This window comes from Pituophis catenifer, unplaced genomic scaffold, assembly GCF_029215685.1.
Source record: "Pituophis catenifer annectens isolate HBS135680 unplaced genomic scaffold, rPitCat1.0.hap2 SCAF_42, whole genome shotgun sequence".
Lineage (NCBI taxonomy): Eukaryota > Metazoa > Chordata > Lepidosauria > Squamata > Colubridae > Pituophis > Pituophis catenifer.
Window position 1 is genome coordinate 280,684 of NW_027256922.1, and position 20,064 is coordinate 300,747.

General features: G+C 44.6%; 1 protein-coding gene across 1 annotated transcript in view; it reads left to right on the plus strand.

Moving 5' to 3' along the window:
* LOC139326456 (guanine nucleotide-binding protein G(o) subunit alpha-like) overlaps nt 1-14,987 on the plus strand; it is a gene marked incomplete at its 3' end in the record, with an annotated part of 130,004 nt that extends 115,017 nt beyond the window's left edge. Inside the window, exon 3 of the mRNA XM_070956497.1 lies at nt 14,846-14,987. Within this exon, the coding sequence (XP_070812598.1) occupies nt 14,846-14,987 (142 nt within the window). The remainder of the gene's footprint in view (nt 1-14,845) is intronic.
* Between the last annotated feature and the right edge of the window lie 5,077 nt (nt 14,988-20,064).

Sequence of the window (20,064 nt, forward strand, 5' to 3'; positions counted from 1 at the left end):
GCTTCTGATGCTACAACTTGTACACGTCAAGGAGTTACAAAGATCTTGAGTGCTACATAGCTAGCTCATGCTTAACAGAATGATAGAGCTAGAAGGAACTTTGGAGGTCTTCTAGTGGAACCCCCTGCTCAAGCAGGAAACCCTAAACCAAGAACCAGGGTGACGTACTGGTTAGAATGCAGTACTGCAGGATGACTCACTGCTCTTTGCCAAGAGTTCGATTCTGATCGACTCAAGGTTGACTCAGCTTTGCATCCTTTTGAGGCAGTAAAATGAGGAGCCAGATTGTTGGGGGCACTCCCAGGAAACTTCTCCTTATTTCTAGGTTGCTTGTCTCCTTGATTAGTTTCCACCCATTGCTTCTTGTCCTGCCCTCAGGGGCTTTGGGGAATAGCTTGACTCCCTCTTCTTTGTGGCAGCCCCTGAGATATTGGAACACTGCTATGATGTCACCCCTAGTCCTTCTTTTCATTAAACTAGGCCAGGGGTCTGCAACCTTAAACACTCAAAGAGCCATTTGGACCCGTTTCCCACAGAAAAGAAAACACCGGGAGCCACAAAACCCTTCCCGTGCCTGACTGTTTCTTGAGCGGCCACAAAACTAGCATATGTAGTTGAATTAAACCTTCTGTTTTCTTCTGAAACTTTTCTTTTCTTGGATTTATCCATGGTTCGCCTACCGGGGGTTGAAAAGCTCAATGAATCGATTGCCGGTGGTTGTCGCACATTGGCAGTTGTGACCCATATTTTGAGTGACAGGGAGCCGCAGCACAGGGGTGAAAGAGCCACATGCGGCTCCAGAGCCACAGGTTGCTGACCCCTGAACTAGACATACTAGACATACATTAATTTACTTTAGGGACACTCCAAGCCAAGCTAGATGGCAGCACCAAACCAATATTGACTGATCTCCAGAAATAAGTGTAGCTAAATCTGATTTGTACTTGGATAAAACACTGCTGAAAATACCAGACTTCTAAGATAGATTAGGAAGTAAAAAATAACATCCTGACAGATGGCAGTAGGAAACCACATCTGTAATGGTGCCACGACAACTTCCTGATTTCATTCTCCAAGGGACAAGGGAACATCTTCTACTGGATGGAGTCCTTGCTTAAGATCAGAAGAAGGCTTAAGGGATTTTTTTTTTTATATTTGATTTATATGCCGCCCTTCTCCGAAGACTCAGGGCGGCTTACAATGCGTTAAGCAATAGCCTTCATCCTTTTGTATATTTATACAAAGTCAGCTTATTGCCCCCACAAACTGGGTCCTCATTTCACCTACCTTAGAAAGGATGGAAGGCTGAGTCAACCTTGAGCCTTGGCGAGATTCGAACCCTGCAGTAATTGCAGGCAGCTGGTCTTAATAAGCTTAATAACAGGGTGCCTTAAACCCCTGTACCACCAAGGCTCTTTTTAACTGATGTTTGTATTTTGTTGTGAGTCTGAATTGCTGTTCTCGGTTAATGGCTGGCTCATGATCAGTTCACACAACTTCTGTCAGAAATGGAAAAGTAATTGCATAGATGGGCTTCCCTATACATATTCCTGATATGTCCATCAGCAGGAATGGGCAGGATTGTGTCCCCACAAATCACAATTAGTGTACGTTGGAAGTGGTGTTCTTGATTCATGCTGAACATCATGACATCCAGCACTTCGGGATGGGGAATTTTGCATTGTGGAGTCAGAATGACAGACTAGATCAGGGGTCGGCAACCTTAAACACTCAAAGAGCCACAAAGGTCCTAACTTTAAGCCCATGTTCAATTCTGGAGCTGACCAGAAGTCCAGTTCCCCCACCATAGAGTCTCCTCCTAGCACGGCGTCCTTTTTCCTTTGCCTGTCCTAACCAAAAGCCCTATCAGTTGTGGAGCCAACTATCGACAGGGAGCCACAGCAGTGGGATGAAAGAGCCACATGCGGCTCCAGAGCCACAGGTTGCTGACCTGTGAACTAGATGGTTCTTTAGTTTTTGTTAAGGATATTGTTGTGTTAACCAACCAGCAGAGCGTAGAGCACAGGGAGTGCTGAGAGCAATGAATAAAATACATACAAACTGGTTTATCAAAGTTTTTACTTTGTGGTGAAAAACAATCTCATAGTCTTTAAACAATCCAAGTCTTTGCCAGTCAAATCAGTCCATTGATACAAAAGTCTTCTTACCATACAAAACAGCAGTAGGTAATAAATAGCAGCACATTCACGCTGGTAACAGATCATGATGGTAGCATATCCACCCACGATGATAGCATCTCCACACACGATGGTAGCATATCATCAATGACTACATTTCAGCTCCCTTCTTAAATAGAGTTACAACAGAGCTTATCCAATTAGGATACAATGACTCAGCATTACAATAACTCAGCAGTACTTCTTAAAGTTATATAATACATATTCATGTTAAAGTCATAGAACACATATATTGTCCATATATTGCCTGGACAACCTATTAGGCTTACACCATATCCTAACAGTTTTCAAACAGCTTCAGAGCTTTTCCAGTGTTCTCAACTCATAATATTCAAGGCTAGCATTTTCCAACTTGTGGCAGTTACACCATTTTTACAGCTTTGGAGAGCATGGCAAGTTAGGAAAGGTTGCCACAGATCCTCTTGGTTGCAACCCATCCTGAATTAGCTTTTTCCTCTGGCTTTCTGGTAACCCATCGAGAGCATGATCCAAAGGAAGCTAATAGGACGTTGGGCAGAATCAAAGCAATTGCTTGGTTATTCATTGAAGTCTGCATCCAGTTTTGGTCACTACCATAAAAAAGATGTTGAGACTCTGGAAAGAGTGCAGAGAAGAACAGCCAAGGTGATTAGGGGACTGGAAGCTAAAACATACAATGAACGGTTGCAGGAACTGGGCGTGGCTAGTCTAGCGAAGAGAAGGACCAGGGGAGACATCATAGCATCTTCCAATATTTGAGGGGCTGCCACAGAAAGGAGGGGGTCAAGCTATTCTCCAAAGCACCTGAAGGCCAGACAAGGAATAATGGATGGAAACTGATCAAGGAGAGATTCAACCTGGAAATAAGGAGGAATTTCCTGACAGTGAGAGCAATCAACCCATAGAACAGAAGTTGCCTTCAGAAGTTGTGGGAGCTTCATCACTGGAAGCTTTCAAGAAGAGACTGGACTGCCCTCTGTCAGAAATAGCGTAAGGCCTCCTGCTTGGGCTGTGGGTTGGACTAGATGACCTACAGGGTCCCTTCCAATGCTGTTGTTCTGTTAAGTCAAACAGTTACCAAATGATTTCCCTGTTCTGTTGCTTAAAAAAGGCTTCTATTTCTCTTTGTTGGGCACCTCGCCCTTTAGCGTAGTTTAAATCTGTTCTTGATTTATCCTAACCCTTTCCATCTTTTTAGGGGATCAACCCTATGAGCCTTGGAAGCAGCAGCTGCGCCCTTTTGCCATTTATATCCCACTCATTAACAAAGACTCTCTGATCGGAACATTGCTTGCTCCCATGAACGTGGTTTTCCTTTGTTTCTCTTTTGGAAAATGCGTCTTGAGAGACAATAGGATCCAGCTGGGTCTTTCCTCCACCCCGATCTTCAGATATTCTACTCCATCAGCTAATAATAAGCAAGAGCCTGGTACTGGCTGCTCTTAACACTTGTGGCAGTCTGGCCACGCATGTGCCCTGAATGCAGATGAGCGCATCAGGAGCTTTGATTTCTCTTGTGAGAGCAACTCTTTCTACATTCATGCAAAGTATGGCTGGAACCGCTGTCTGTATTTTAATCTGGGCTCGCTTTGAAGGCATCGTCCCACACCTTGATCCGATCAGCTTCTAAAGCTGATAAAGCCTCCAGACGTCTACTGGTTCTTGGCATCTCCGTTTTCCAATTTCCTGCCCTCGTTGAGGCCTGCTTCCCGAACAAGCCTTCCTGAAATTTTGACTTGAAATAGCAGAGTTGAAAAAGGGATCTTGGAGGTCTTCTAGTCCAACCCCCCTACTCAGGCAGGAAACTTTATACCCATGATGGCGAATCTATGGCACATGTGCCGGAAGTGGCACGTAGAGCCATCTCTCCAGGCATGCAAGCCATCGTCCGTTGCTCTCCCGGGTTCCGGCGTGCCGGTCAGCTAGTCTTCACATGTGCGGTAGCTCTGGAAACTGGAAGAGCAGCCGGTGTGCATGCGTGCGCCAGGCAGCTGGTCTTCTGGTTTCCAGCGCATGCATGCGCACTGGACACCTGGTGTTCTGGTTTCTGGTGCCCATGCACACGGCAGAAACTGGAAGACCAACTGGGCAGTGCGCGTGCATGTGCCGGAAACTGGAAAAGCAGCTGCCCAGTGTGCACATGCTTCTTTGATTTCCAGCACATACGCACGTGTGCGCACTCCTGTTTTGGCACTCGGTGCCGAAAAGGTTTGCTAACACTGCCTTATATCATTTCAGACAAATGGTTGTCCAATCTCTTCTTAAAAACTTCCAGTGTTGGAATATTCACAACTTCTGATTAATTGTTCTGTTAGGAAATTTCTCCTTAGGAGAAATTTCTAGGTTGGATCTCTCCTTGATAAGCTTCTACCCAGGGGTGAAATGCTCCCGGTTCAGACCGGATCGCCCGATCCGGTAGCGATGGCGGCGGGTGGTTCAGAGAACCGGTAGCAAAAATCCCTCCCCCCCCATTGCCCAGCTGAGCCACGCAATTATCAGAGGCTAAGCCTCTGCCAGTCAGGCAAGTCAGCTGGAATCGTCGGAGGCTTTTAAAAGCATTTTTTTTACAACCTCTTCAGCTGAAGAGGTTGTAGAAAAAATGCTTTTAAAAGTAAAAAAAAAAAGGTGGCCACGCCCACTCAGTCATATTACCCCACCACCACCAAGCCACGCCCACAGAACCAGTAGTAACAAATTTTACATTTCACCACTGCTTCTACCCCATTACTTCTTGTCCTGCCATTATGTGCTTTGGAGAATAGCTTGACTCCCTCTTCTTTGTGGCAGCCCCAGAGATATTGTAAGATTAGATATTGGATTCATGTCAATATCATGTGACTGTGCCTCTTTCTGCAGCCTGATTAGACCTGCCACCACTTAAACGTCTAAATAGAAATGCTCCTTGCTCCATTTGCTGATAAAGGTATAGTTTGATTAGAAGTCAAATCTATTGCGGTAATGCATAGTCAGAACTGAGAATCGTTTGCTACAATCCCCAAATTCAACTTTTCCCTCCCTTAACTGCTGCCCATCGATGACCCCACCCCCCATGACCAGGTTTAAGCAAGATGTTTTCAAAACGGTCACTTCAAGTGAAGGTTGGTATGCCTTCTTTTTCCAGCCGCATAACCTTGAGGCAGCATCTCAGGGAGATACAGAGGTTACTTTCTTTCTTTCTTTCTTTTTTATAAATTTTATTAAATATACAATTTAAAAACATTAGACTTGGTGTGACTTGTTTGGTACATACTTTTCTAACACTTTTTCTTTCGTGTACATTACAAGAGCCTGGTGGCTCAGCAGACTAAGCATTGTGATTAACACCAGCTGTCTGCAATTACTGTAAGTTCGAATCTCACCAGGCTCAAGGTTGACTCAGCCTTCCATCCTTTCTAAGGTAGGTGAAATGAGGACCCAGATTGTGGGGGCAATAAGCTGACTTTGTATAAATATACAAAAGGATGAAGGCTATTGCTTAACGCATTGTAAGCCGCCCTGAGTCTCCGGAGAAGGGTAGCATATAAATCAAATTTTAAAAAAAAACGAAAACAATATAACATCATGCATATTCCATATATACTTTTTGTATATGTTCAATCACACTCCAGTTACATACATATTCCCTTCGCATCTATTCAAATCCAATTTATTCCTGTCTAATATTTCTTATATTATTTTATTTATTTTTCTCCCCTTTTCTTCACTTTGTTTCTAATTCTCTACCCCTGCATTTCTCCTTTTCTCTAGCCATTTATAAAATGTATTCCAGGTTACATAGAATTCCAATTCATCTTTATCTTTGAGATCCATTGTTAACCTGTCCATTTCTGCACAGGTCAATATTTTGTTGATTATATCTGCCTCCTGTGGGTTCTCTCTGCGTTTCCAATTTTGTGTGAATATCAACCTAGCTGCCGTTAATATGTGTACCATAAGATATGTTTTTTCTTTTATGTAATTATCCCTTACTATACCCAGAAGGAAGAGTTCAGGCATCATATCTATCGCCTGGTTTAACATCTCTTCTAGCCACTCTTTTATTTGGAGCCAAAAGTCCTTGGCTTTTGGGCACCCCCACCACATATGATAATAAGTGCCTAGTGTTGCTTTACGTTTCAAACATTTTGGTGAGCAATTTTTGCACATCTTGGCCAGTCTTGTGGGTGGGAAATGCCACCTGTAAAACATCTTGTATTGATTTTCTTTGTATGCGGTGGCTAGGGTAAGCTTTCTATTCCTCTCCCATAGTTTTTGCCAGCTATCTAGATCTATGCCAGGTTACTTTCATTTTCCCCAAGCATACCCTCTCCCATCCCCACTCTCCAGAGTTCAGGGCAGACGGTTAGCGCATGGTAGCGAGGCATAAGTAACAGGTGGTATTCAGCCGGTTCGTACCGGTTCGGGCAAACCGATAGTGAAGATCACGGGTGGGCCTGCCCCGCCCACCTGCCCCGGTTCTATGATGTCCTATTTAGGCATGTTTTTGAGGCTGGAAGGTGCGCAAGCAAGCAAAGAGCATGCATGGGAGGCCGGGTGCATGTGTGGAAGGTGTGCATGCGAAGCGAGCGTGCCCGCACGGGGCGAATATTGGAAACCCACTGCTGATAAGTCAGCGTAAGGTGGCAGCTGACACATAGCATTGCCGAGGCTCAAGGCAGCCGGGAAGGGGCTAAGGTGGAAACAACGATGTTGGAGGGAGAGTCGATATCAAGAAAATGAGAGAAGCGTGCCACGTTTGGTTTATGATTTTCTTCATTTTCCAAATCCCCTATAGCACAATATATCACAGCCTGAAAGCCTTGTTATCCCCTTGTTCCCTTGCAAAATCATTTATTTGTCCTCCCAGGTCAGGAGATGGTATCGCTGCAGTCCAACTATGCCCCCGGGCTTTAAGATATTAAATAGAAGGGCTACCATTTGGAATGGCTTTAGAGTTGAAGAAATAGATAAGCTCATATATTACTCCCATCAGGGAAATTTGAGAGCAGCAAGGCACAGTCTAAGACCTACCGTCTCTAAAAGTCTTGAGTAAAGCTCTTAGGGCTTCAGCAAATGTTATTTTTATTGGGTTTTTTTTTTCATGCAATGGAAATGATTAAACATTTGTTGTTAGTTGCAAAGTCGTGTCCGACCCATTGCAAACCCATGGACAGCGTTCCTCCAGGCCTTCCTGTCCTCTACCATCCCCTGGAGTGCATTTAAGCTCACGCCGACTGCTTCGGTGACTCCATCCAGCCACCTCCTTCTCTGCTGTCCCCTTCTTCTTTTGCCCTCAATCTTCCCCAGCATTAGGCTCTTCTCCAGTGAGTCCTTCCTTCTCATTCGGTGGCCAAAGTATTTGAGTTTCATCTTCAGGATCTGGCCTTCTAAAGAGCAGTCAGGGTTGATCTCCTCTAGGACTGTCCAGTTTGATCGCCTTGCAGTCCAAGGGACTCGCAGGAGTCTTCTCCAGCACCAGAGTTCAAAGGCCTCGATTCTTTGGCACTCAGCCTTCCTTATGGTCCAACTTTCACAGCCATCCATTGCAACTGGGAAAACCATTGCCTGGACTATAGGCACTTTTGTTGGCAGGGTGAGGTCTCTGCTTTTTAGAATGCTGTCTAGATTTGCCATAGCTTTCCTCCCCAGGAGCAAGCATCTTTTAATTTCTTTGGTGCCTTCAAGGCAGCATTGGCTCCTGGAGACTGGCAGAGCAAGTCCCTGCAGGTTTTTAAGAAATGGGTTGCCATTGTTTACTTTCCAGGGCTGAGAGAGAGGGACCAGGCCAAGGTCATCCAGCAGGCTTGGGCTTAATTTAGGGCTAGAATTCACAGTTTCCTGGTTTCTAGATTGGTGCTTGAACCCCCACCTTAACCGTAGTCACCATAGCATCCTGGCACCTTCATTCATGATTGTGGTGTTGTGACCTAGGGCCAAGTTGTTATTACCAGACACAATCAGTCCTAAACAAACATATTTTATTAGAACAGCTGAGAATTACTTCATTCTCAGTTTAGTCCAAATTAATTCCAAAACAAATTCTTCATAAACAGTCCTTCGGCCTTATCACAAACCTTTGTCTTCTTTGGCACCCTGCCAAAGGCTTTTCATGGCAAAGCCCCAAGAAACAAGAGACACTGACAAGAAACAAATGTAGCAATGTTGCTTTCCTACAAAGAGCCCAAGAGCCCTTGCTGCTCTTTTAAGCCTTCTGAGAGGGGCCAATCATCTCCAGGCCTTACTCCCAAGTCGTCCTTTTTGCTTTAGCTGCTCTTGCCTTCTGGCAGCTCTTCGCATGCGTGCACTAGGAACAGGCTCCTCCTGTTCCTCTGCCTCTCTGCTGTCAGCCTCTGTAGGCTCTGGAATCTGTGCATCGCTCCCAGATGGTCCTGGCCCCATCTCTGCCTCTGGTGCAGAGCCCTCATCCTAACCCTAACCCTAACCCTAACCCTAACTCTAACCCTAACCCTAACCCTTCCCCAGACTCCAGGACTGGCCCGTGGTCCTCCCCAGCCTCCTCACTGTCCGACTCCGCTGCCAGTTCCGCAGGCTGTTGGCAGAGCCCAATAGGTGGAAAAGAAAGAAACTGTGATGAAGACCACGGCAAACCACTTTCCCCCCAAAAATACCCCTTCCCAAGAAAACTGCAGAAACTTGTCCAGCACCAAATAAATACAGTAAAGAAAGAAAGAAAGAAAGGGAGAGGAAAAAGAACAGCCAGAAGATCTGGGAAATTAGGTTTTTGTCTCTACCATTGGAGAGTTAGATTTGAAACCATGTTCAATAACCCTGGGGCCTCCAGAAGGAGTGAGACCTGTCGGTCGGCTTCCTTCCAAAGTCCCAGATGAAATGAGGATGATGGAAGCTGGAAGGGGCCAACCAGGGAAATGGCAGATTCATCGAAAGAGAACATTGTCAAGTAAAGCTGAATATTGAGAGAAGAGAATATTTGTGGCTCAGGGTTGAACTCTGATAATGTTACCTAGTTTGGTAATGAAAGGTCTGCAAAAAAACCACCAAGGACCTCATAGTCATTGTCTTCCTCCTCCTCTTCCTCTTCCTCCTCCTCCTCCTCTCTCTTCTAGCACTGATCATGTTACCTAGTTTGGTAATGAAACGTCTGCATGAAAACCTCCAAGGGAGCACCAAGGACCCATAGTCCTCCTCCTCCTCCTCCTCCTCCTCCTCCTCCTCCTCCTCCTCCTCCTCCTCCTCCTCCTCCTCCTCCTCCTCCTCCTCCCCCTCTGCAAACCCTACTTCCTTCTAACACTGATGAGATTGCCTAGTTGGATATTGAAACATCTGCAAGAAAACCACCAAGGACCCCATAGTCCTCCTCCTCCTCCTCCTCCTCCTCCTCCTCCTCCTCCCTTCTAGCACTGATCATGTTACCTAGTTTGGTAATGAAATATCTTCAAGAAAACCACCAAGCTCAGAAAGCACCAAGGACCCTACAAACCTTAACATGCACTTCACGGTAGGAGTTCACCGCTCTTGGTGCCCGTGTCTCCTCCCTCTCTCCCCTCCTGTCCCCAAAGCCTGTGCCTTGATTTGTTTTGCTTCATTCCCCCATGGAACGGCTGCAGGCCCAGGCACCACCTCCTGTTTGCACCAACCTGCACTCGCCTCCTGCAACCCAACTGTTTACTCCTCTAAATGAAAGTTGCCGATGAATCCTAGTGGCACGATTCCCACTTGCAGTTGTTGTTTTTTTTTTATTTATTTATTTATTTATTTATTTATTTATTTATTTATTTATTTATTTATTTATTTATATGCCGCCCTTCTCCGGAGACTCAGGGCGGCTTACAATGCGTTAAGCAATAGCCTTCATCCTTTTGTATATTTATACAAAGTCAGCTTATTGCCCCCACAAACTGGGTCCTCATTTTACCTACCTTAGAAAGGATGGAAGGCTGAGTCAACCTTGAGTCTGGGGAGATTCGAACTTACAGTAATTGCAGACAGCTGGTGTTTTAATCACAATACTATCAGTCTGCTGAGCCACCAGATCCTTCTCAGGGCCTTCAGTCACTACTGACTTCGCCTGACCAAATCCTGTGGCTTTTTTGTTGTTGTTGCTGTTGTTGTTGTTGTTGTTGTTGTTTTGTTTTAAAAGAAAATGGAAAATAAGGCAGAAGAAGCTGCAGTGTGATTTATAGCCACACAGTTTGCCTCCTGGGCCAAAGCAAACTTCTCACCTGGACCCTCCTCGGGTATTTGGAAGCTGTAAAAAGAAACACTGTGTTTGTCTGGATGATCACAAAGGACAATCCCAATTTCAGCTCAGCACCATGCTTTTTTTTTTTTTCCTTTTCCTTACTTTTGCAAGGTTGGGATGAGGATAGAAAAAAGATATTTGCTCTTTTTTGGGGGGTTGGTTAATACCCCAGAGTTAATCAGCTCTGCCCAATGTTTCCCGCCTTCACTCAGATGGTCACACGGGAAATTAAACATTGGAATAAAGACTTGGAAGAAGTGATTTGGGTGGCAATGTACGTAGCAAAGAGGCTGTTTGAAATGTGTGCATTTGTGCATTCTAAACACAGACAGTGGCACACACACACACACACACAAACACACACACACACAGAGGTTATGTCTAATGCAGAATTGATTTACATTTTTAAAGTGCAAATGGATGTAAACACAATACATACAGAACTGAATAACGAACAAAACAAATTAATCAAACCATATTGTTGAGTATCCTGCTTAGAAGGAAGGAAGGAAGGAAGGAAGGAAGGAAGGAAGGAAGGAAGGAAGGAAAAAAGAAAGAAAGAAAAAGAAAGAAAGAAAGAAAGAAAGAAAAAGAAAGAAGGAAAAGGAAGGAAGGAAGAAAAGAAAGAAAGAAAGAAAAAGAAAGAGGGAGGGAGGAAAAAAAGAAAGAAAAAGAAAGGAAGGAAGGAAGGAAGGAAGGAAGGAAGGAAAGAAAGAAAGAAAGAAAGAAAGAAAGAAAGAAAGAAAGAAAGAAAGAAAGAAAGAAAGAAAGAAAGGAGAGAGAGAGAGAGGGAGGGAGGGAGGGAGGGAGGAAGGAAGGAAGGAAGGAAGGAAGGAAGGAAGGAAGGAAGGAAGGAAGGAAGGAAGGAAGGAAATCAACAATTTCATCATGATCTTTGCATGAATGTGAAAATGTTAAGACAGTTCAAGAAACCTAAGGGGCGTTTCTTTGCTTTTCTAACAAGCAAATATTTGTTCCAGAATTTGTGAGAAATAAAAATGCATCTTTCTTCTGTATATCCAACACAATGAATGGCCTGTTTAAAATGTGCATTTCTTTCCGATCTTCATGTCTGAGGATTAGAAATTGGATAGTTGTGTTTTTTGGAATCATACATTTGAGATTTTTTTTTTCTGGACAAGGTCCTGCTAATAATAAATAGGTCTATTGCAATCCAAAGCTGTTGTAGTGTATGACAATCTGCTCACGGCTAAGAGAGAGTTGCGTCACTGGCAGCCTTATTCCTCTTGTTAGCAAGAAGCCAGGCTGAATTCATAGCTGGATTCCCACACCACACTTAATTAGATCAGTGAAAGTCCGAGGGCTTTTGCCTTTAAAACTCCTTTTTAGAACAACTGTAAGATTTCTTTCCTTCCTCTGCCCCTCCCTCCCTCCCCCCTTCCTTCTTCTCATATCCTTCCTTTTTTCCTTCCTTCCTTTTTTCCTTCCTTTCCCTCCTCCTCCTTCTTTCCATCCCCTCCCTCCCGCCTTCCTTCCCTTTCTTCCTTTCTTCCTTTCCTTCCTTCTTCTTCTCCTCATCTTCCTTTTTTTCTTCCTTCCTTTTTTCCTTTCCTTCCCTTCCTCTTCCTCCTCCTCCTTCTTCTTCCCATCCCTCCTTCCTTCCTTCCTTTCCTTCTTTCCTTCCCTTCTCCTTCTCATCTCCTTCCTTTTTCCCTTCCCTCCTCCTCCTCCTCCTCCTTCTTCTTCTTTCACCTTCTTCTTCCTCTTCTTCCCATCTCCTCCCTCCCTCCCTCCTTCCTTTCCTCTCCTTCCTTCCTTCTTTCTTCTCATCTCCTCCTCCCTCCCTCCCTCTCTTCCTTGGTTTTCTCCCTTCCCTCCCTCCTTTTCTTTTGTTCCTACCAGCTCACCTCGCAGCTAAGCAGGGATGTTTGTGCAACACACAATAATAAAAGAGGAGCAGCTTCAATCCCCCAACTGCAGCCGCCATCTTACTTTCTGGAGCCTTCCTGCCAAGCTCTTATTACCAGCCCTGTGTGTCTCTAGCAGTCAATTGCAGAACCTCAGTGTGTGGTTTTGATGTTTTGTGAAAAATCTATTTTAATATTTAATGACCCAAATCTCAGGCTATCACCCGATCTCAGGAGATTCCAGTGTTATTACATGACAGCTAGAGGTGAGCTTGCCAAAATCTCACAAAATGTGAAATATCTTGAGATTTGAGCCATGCTTAATTTTTTTTTATCACTATTACACATGGATTATTGTCTACTAGCTGCCTGAAAAGCCATCTCCCCCACCCATAAAGTTTTATGTACCAAAGGTGAGCGATAATAATACCTCTTAATCATTTATGTGTAATTTTTTTCCTGAGGAATTCCTAACCAGGGGCCCCAAGCCTTTATTTTTTATTGCTATATTGACTGCCTTTGATGCCAACTCTGCTTTCTGTCCATCTTCAACTGTTATGAATTCTCTTGAATTCCTCCAGAGAAAAGCTGGCAAAATATCCTGGGATTTGGAGCCCACTGATTGTTTATCAATGCTTATTACTTCTCTCCTTTAGCTGCTAATTTCCCCTAAGGGTTGGGCAGAGGAGGAGCAGAGGCCCTTAGGAGGCAAGGAGAAGCAGGAGGAAGAGAGATAAACAACATGGCAAGGAAGAGTAGAGACGGGACATAGTTCTCCCACCCTACATTCTCCATAGGTGGCCAGTCAGTCTTTCTGAACATCCAGGGGAGATGTTTCTGCAGACAGGTGGGGAATCCTGATGGTTGAGAAGTTGGGGACCTGCAGTTGGCACATGTCTGGTGAACATCCGAACCATTTTAGAGAAGGTTGCTTTGATGGAGCTAGCCAAAATCCTACCGTATGATGTACCAGAGTTATTGTGTATGAGATAGGTAGCGCTTCCGGGTTGAAAGGATTTGCCGGTGACATCACCGTCACCCTGGGGATGATGTCACCAGCTAATCCTGGATGGAGATCCCCCTTTGGGGGATCCTTTCATGTCCCCATTAAGAGCTGGAGAATTTGCGCAAAGATGGAAAGCAGAGAAAATCCCTACAGAGGGAGAAGTGATTAAGAAAATATTGGATTGTGCAGAAATGAATAGATTGATAATTAGAGAGAGGAATCGGCATATTTTAAGGTATGGGGACAATTTTATCATTGGTTAGAGAAGAGGTATGTATAGGGTAATGTTGTAATGAAATGAGTGAAGAAAAAAGAAGAGAAAGAAGATAGATAAATGTATTAATAGAAAAATAAGAAATGTTATAATAAACAACATTTAATTATTTAACATGAGGACCCAGTTTGTGGGGGCAATAAGCTGACTTTGTATAAATATACAAAAGTATGAAGGCTATTGCTTAACGCATTGTAAGCCGCCCTGAGTCTCCGGAGAAGGGTGGCATATAAATCAAATTTTTAAAAAAAATGAAGATATGATAAATAGTGGAGGAGTAGGAAGAAGACACATAAGATGTACTCTGATGATACACTGAATGATTGATTATGTATTGTATGTTTGTTTGTCTATAAAATAAAAAACTTTTATTTAAAAAAAAAAAGAGCTGGAGGGAAGGACGAGAGCTCAACCCCACAGCAGTTCTCGGGTCTCGAACACGGGCTTGCTCACCTCCTGCCCAGTGTTCCAGCTACTCAACCCACTTTGCTCCTAGGGAGCCAAGTAAGTCCTGTAAATAAATACACAAATAAACCAACTAAAAGGGAACCACTGTCCTTTTTTGTGTGTGGAAGGCTCGCTTCTGGATTTTTTTCCAGTGGATCACTGGAAATGGTGGATGGGGCAACTGGAGCTTTTGTGTTTTCGACTGGACCTGCTCATACTTCTTTTATTTTTTTTCAAAAAATACCCACTGGAAGTCTTCCCTTCTGGTATCTCCCTTGGCTTCAGGAAAATCAAAAAGAACAAGAGAAGTTGTAGAGCCCAAGGAGGAGGAGGAAGAGGTTATCCCTATACCATATCCCTAAACCCTATTCCATTTCAGAGAAATGGTTCTCCAACCTCTTCTTAAAAACTTCCAGTGTTGGAGCATTCACAACTTTTGGAGGCAAGTTGTTCCACTGGTTAATTGTTCTAACTGTCAGGAAATTTCTCCTTAGTTCTAAGTTGCTTCTCTCCTTGATTAGTTTCCATCCATTGCTTCTTGTCCTGCCCTCAGGTATAAATATATGTAATTAATAAAAATAATCATACATAAATGATTTAAGTACAAAGATACATTTCTTCACCTATGGAGCATCTCCTCTCCTCTCCTCTCCTCTCCTCTCCTCTCCTCTTCTTTTCTTTCCTCTCCTCTCCTCTCCCCTCCTCTCCTTCCAAAGAAATTGCAGAAGTAAATTTTGGAATCAGTTTAAAAGGGTCAGTTTGGGGCCCTTTCTGCAGGGCATTCATATAAGGCTCCTAGGAAAGCTGTTTTATTTTGGATGAAGCTGTCTCTTCCTCCCTCTTAACCAAGCTTTTTGTTTTCTCCCTACCAAGGATCATCCATGAAGATGGCTTTTCTGGAGAAGACGTGAAGCAGTACAAGCCTGTGATCTATAGCAACACTATTCAATCCTTGGCAGCTATTGTCCGCGCCATGGACACGCTGGGCGTAGAATACGGGGATAAGGAAAGACGGGTGAGTCACAATCTGGATAGCAACGAAGAAATGCCTTTGGTTCATAAAATCTCACCTGCCTCATGGTCCTCAGTGCAGGAGTGAAATTCAGCAGGTTCTGACAGGTTCTGGAGAACCCGTAGCGGAAATTTTGAGTAGTTCGGAGAACCGGCAAATACCACCTCTGGATGGCCCCAGAGTGGGGAGGGAATGGGGATTTTGCAGTATCCTTCCCCTAGGAGTGGGGAGGGAATGGGGATTTTGCAGTATCTTTCCCCCAGGAGTGGGGAGGGAATGGGAATTTTGCAGTATCCTTCCCCCAGGAGTGGGGAAGGAATGGGAATTTTGCAGTATCTTTCCCTCAGGAGTAGGGAGGGAATGGGGATGTTGCAGTATCCTTCCCATGCCACGCCCACCAAGCCACGCCCACAGAACCACTAGTAAAAAAAAATTGAATTCCACCACTGCTTCAGTGATACATTTTTTAGAGTATTTTCATGGAAAGGGCTGGAGAAGTTACTTCACCTGGCCTGTCCAGCTGAATTTTACCCTGCAAGTGTATTTCTAATGCAGGAGTGTCAAACTCAAGGCCCTTGAGCCAAATCCGGCCTGTGGGGTGTTTAGATCTGGTCCACGGGGTCACCCTGGAAACAGCGAAGGACCGCCCCACGGTGCCTCTGCCAGCGAAAAACGGAGCTCGGGAGGGGCGTGTGTGGGCCTCCCGGGCTCTGTTTTCACTGGCAGAGGGCTGGAGGAGGCCGTCATAGCCAAAAATGGAGCCCCGGAGGACAATGTATCCCCCCCAGCCCCACCCGGGCCGCCACAGGTGCCCCTGACAAAAGTGACATCGATTTGGACATGCCTCCCTGTCCCCCCCCCCGAGATCAAACACAACCCTGATGCGGCCCTCAATGAAATCGAGTTTGACACCCCTGTTCTAATGGATGCACCTTACATTATTTATTGGATACTGTAGTTTCGATAAAAAGAATATTTGTCCTTTGCTGGTTCAGGAATTCTGGAAGTCCACATGCCGTAAAATCCCCATAGTTGCCCACCCTCACTCTAAAGCTTTCCGTGGGAATGTTCAAAAAACAGAAACTGATATTTGGCGTACATTCAAATTAGGAGAATCATCATATCTAGGATATCATTCCCTAGCCAAGTGAGGACTTTCCCCCACCTTCTCTTTCAAACTTCCCTATAGCAGCAGACGAATGGATTAATGGGAGGGATTTTCTAAATTAAAAATGGCACCTGTTTGTTTCATCATTATCTCCCGGTATTTATTTCTTGGTTTGTTTTAATGAATTTCTGCATTATTCTAGAGAAGGGGGAAAGTGTGTAGGGGGAAAGTGTGTAGGAGAAAGGATGGCAGAACCTGTGGTGGAGTGAAAGGAGGCATCAGCCTAGAATCCCTACGTAGCCACAAGTGAACTCCCCTTGAGTGCTGTTAACTCTTATGTAATTTGAAGTAGGTGTTGACTATTAGCTGAGGAGATTCCTGTGCTCAGGCTCTTAGCAATAAATCAGCTTAATTGAATCTTCATTTATTTATTGTTTATTTATTGGTTCGATTTATATGCCGCCCTTCTCCGGAGACTCAGGGCGGCTTATAATACGTTAAGCAATAGCCTTCATACTTTTGTATATACCTGCTTAGTAGGGCTTTATGCCCCCCCAAGCGGTGTTCTTTTTTATACAAAGTCAGCTTATTGCCCCCACAATCCGGGTCCTCATTTTACCTACCTCGGAAGGATGGAAGGCTGAGTCAACCTTGAGCCTGGTGAGATTTGAACTTGCAGTAATTGCAGGCAGCTGGTGCTACTTAACAGCACTTTAGTCTGCTGCGCCACTAAGGTTCATGTGTGGACCTTGCCTTTCATGTCCAACACCGTGTGAAAATATGCATTTAAATTTTCCACCAGCCTTTAGCTGAACCTAAACATGGATTTAGATTTAGATTTAGATTTCATATTTCTAAACTGCCCATTTACCTCAAAGAGGGGCCCTGGGCGGTGTCCGATATAATATAATCGATAAATAAACCAGCGTATAAAAATTATCATCAGAAAATAAAAATTAAATTAGGGTTAAAAAATATCAAAATTGTAGAATAATGATGAACACCAAAAAGGAAGGGGGAGATTGCTAAAATGGCCATTTAGCATCGGATTCACAGTTGCATTATGAGCCAAGGTGGCGCAGTGGTTAGAGTGCAGCCCTGCAGGCTACTTCAGTTGACTCCTAGATGCAGTTCGGGAGTTCAAATCTCACTGGTTCCATCCTTCCAAGGTGGGTAAAATGAGGACCCAGATTGTTGGGGGCAAGAGGCTGACTCTGTAAACCACTTAGAGAGGGCTGTAAAGCACTGTTAAGCAGGATATAAGTCTAAGTGCTATTGCCCTTCCTTCCTTCTTTCCTTCCTTCCTTCCTTCCTTCCTTCCTTCCTTCCTTCCTTCCTTCCTTCCTTCCTTCCTTCCTTGCTTTCTTCCTTCCTTCCTTCCATCCATCCATCCATCCATCCATCCATCTATCCATCCATCCATCCAGTATTGCGGGCTAATTCTGCCCACTGCCAACAGTTCGATCGTGACAGGCTCAAGGTTGACTCAGCCTTCCATCCTTCCAAGGTGGATAAAATGAGGACCCAGATTGTTGAGGGCAATAGGCTGACTCTGTAAACCAGTTAGAGAGGGCTGTAAAAGCACTATGAAGCGGTATATAAATCTAAGTGCTATTGCTATTGCATTAACACTAGCATTGATGCATGCACCTACAGAGGAATGCATATTTATCTGGGTAGAAAACCCCCATTTATTAACTGTAGCTGTACAAAAATGCCACCGTCTCTGTTGTCATGCTGAAAGAGACTTACCTCCAAGTAAACATCTATAAGCGCTGTGCAATTCTTAGCTGATTTGCTGATACAGTTCCATGATCCCCTTCAAATGGCTCGGCTGTGTTCTCTTAATTATGGGGGTTGTTTAGCTGTGAATTTATTCCTGGAAGCACCAATAATTATCCACATCTCGATCCTCTTATTTCTTTATTGTTCCACTGCAGTTTGGCAGTGCAGCATTGTGCTGCGAAACAGCTACATTATTCTCAGCCGTCTCTGGTGGGAATTTGAGCTTTTTGGTCCTAGCAAAGGTTTGGCTTCACACCTGCCCATATAAACCACAGGATTTTCTCATCCAGCGATAGTCGGGCTCGAATGGCTCCTGGCAGAACAGGTGGACCCTCCCCAGGGAATTGGTTTAGCGGCTTCAGAAAAATAATAAGCGTGGTCCTTGGCATGATGTTCTCTGAATCACTGCTGTAGGCTTGCACACGCCTGACATGTCACGGAGAAGCAGGAGGTTAACGCAACCTTAGGGAGAGTTGGCATTGGACCGTCTGTAGTTGGAAGGACAAAGGAGAAAATGGTGAGAAGAGTCTTCTATTGAGTAAATAGCAGGGGTGGGTTCTACTTACCTTTACTACCGGTTTGCAACGGGACTGTGCGGCTTTGAAACGTTCCCCTCACACATATGTGTTAGTCGTTCCCAACTCTAGGGGGCGGTGCTCATCTCCGTTTCAAAGCCAAAGAGCCAGCGCTGTCCGAAGATGTCTCCGTGGTCATGTGGCTGGCATGACTCAATGCCAAAGGCGCACGGAACGCTGTTCCCTTCCCACCAAACGTGGTCCCTATTTTTCTACTTGCATTTTTTACGTGCTTTCGAACTGCTAGGTTGGCAGAAGCTGGGACAAATAACGGGAGCTCAGCCCGTTACACAGCACTAGGGACTCGAACTGCTGAACTGCTGACCTTTCGATCGACAAGCTCAGCGTCTCAGCCACTGAGCCACCTCATCCCTATGATAAAGGGACCAGAGGCTAAATTTTATGATGAACCGTTGAGGAAACTAGGTATGTCTTGCCTGTTGAAGAGAAGGACCAGGGAGGACATTACTATCTTCCAGTATTGAGGGGCTATCTTATTCTCTTATTCTCCAAAGCACCAGAGGGCAGGACAAGAAGTAATGGGTGGAAGCTTGTCCAAGAGAGATCCAATCTAGAACTAAGGAGAAATTTCCTGACGGTGAGAACAGTTGAATAGCTTTCCTCCTGAAGTTGTGGGTGCTCCATCATTGGAAGCTTTCAAAAATAGACTGAACAACCGTTTGACCAGGATGGTATAAGAGGTCTCCTCTCTTTAGCAGAAGGTTGAACTAGATGTCCTCTAGGGTTCCTTCCAGCCCTTTTGATTGACAAGCTCAGCATCTTAGCCACTGAGCCACCACGTCCCCTACTACATTAGACTAAAGATACCCAGTTCCTGCAACTGTTCTTCATCTGTTTTAGCCTCCAGTCCCCTCATCATCTTGGTTGCTCTTCTCTGCACTCTTTCTAGAATCTCAACATCTTTTTTTTATATTGTGGATATTATATTTACTGGCTGGCAGAAGTTAACAATGAATATAATTTCTGTTTCCCAGTTGCTTTTGATAGACTGAGGAATGTAAACAGAGGCAGTGTAAAAGGAACCCACGTAGTATGGAATGAAGCAGCCTAAGAAGAAACGTTGGCGCATCCTGGGTCAAGACATAATCATTCCTCCAGCATTAACATGTCGTGATCAATCAAGGGATTGTCATTCTATACAGAACTTGAGTTCTAAGGCCACATTTCTCTTTATCTAACCAGGGCACAAACATGATTTGGCATGTTATCTTCTTTTTTCCCTGTTCCCATAACATTGCCTTCCTCTGATCCCCCAGCCCATGAAGGGAGACAGGGTTAAGTCATCCTTCGCTATGTTTCGGATAATATTTTCTCTCTTCTTCTAACACTGTTCAAGGGAAGCCTGAAGGTGGGTCACATCTGCTAGGCTTCGGGACTCTTCATCATAGAAGGAAGGCAGAAGCAATTTAGGCAGGAGAAGGATTGGCACAGCAGGCAGCAAATGCCTTGTTGCTCTAGCTTTCTGCTGACTTGCCATTCAGTAGTTGGAAAATTCTAAGACTCAGTAACAGTAACAGAGTTGGAAGGGACATTGGAGGTCATCTAGTCCAACCCCCTGCTCACGCAGGAGACCTGTACTAGGGATTCGAAC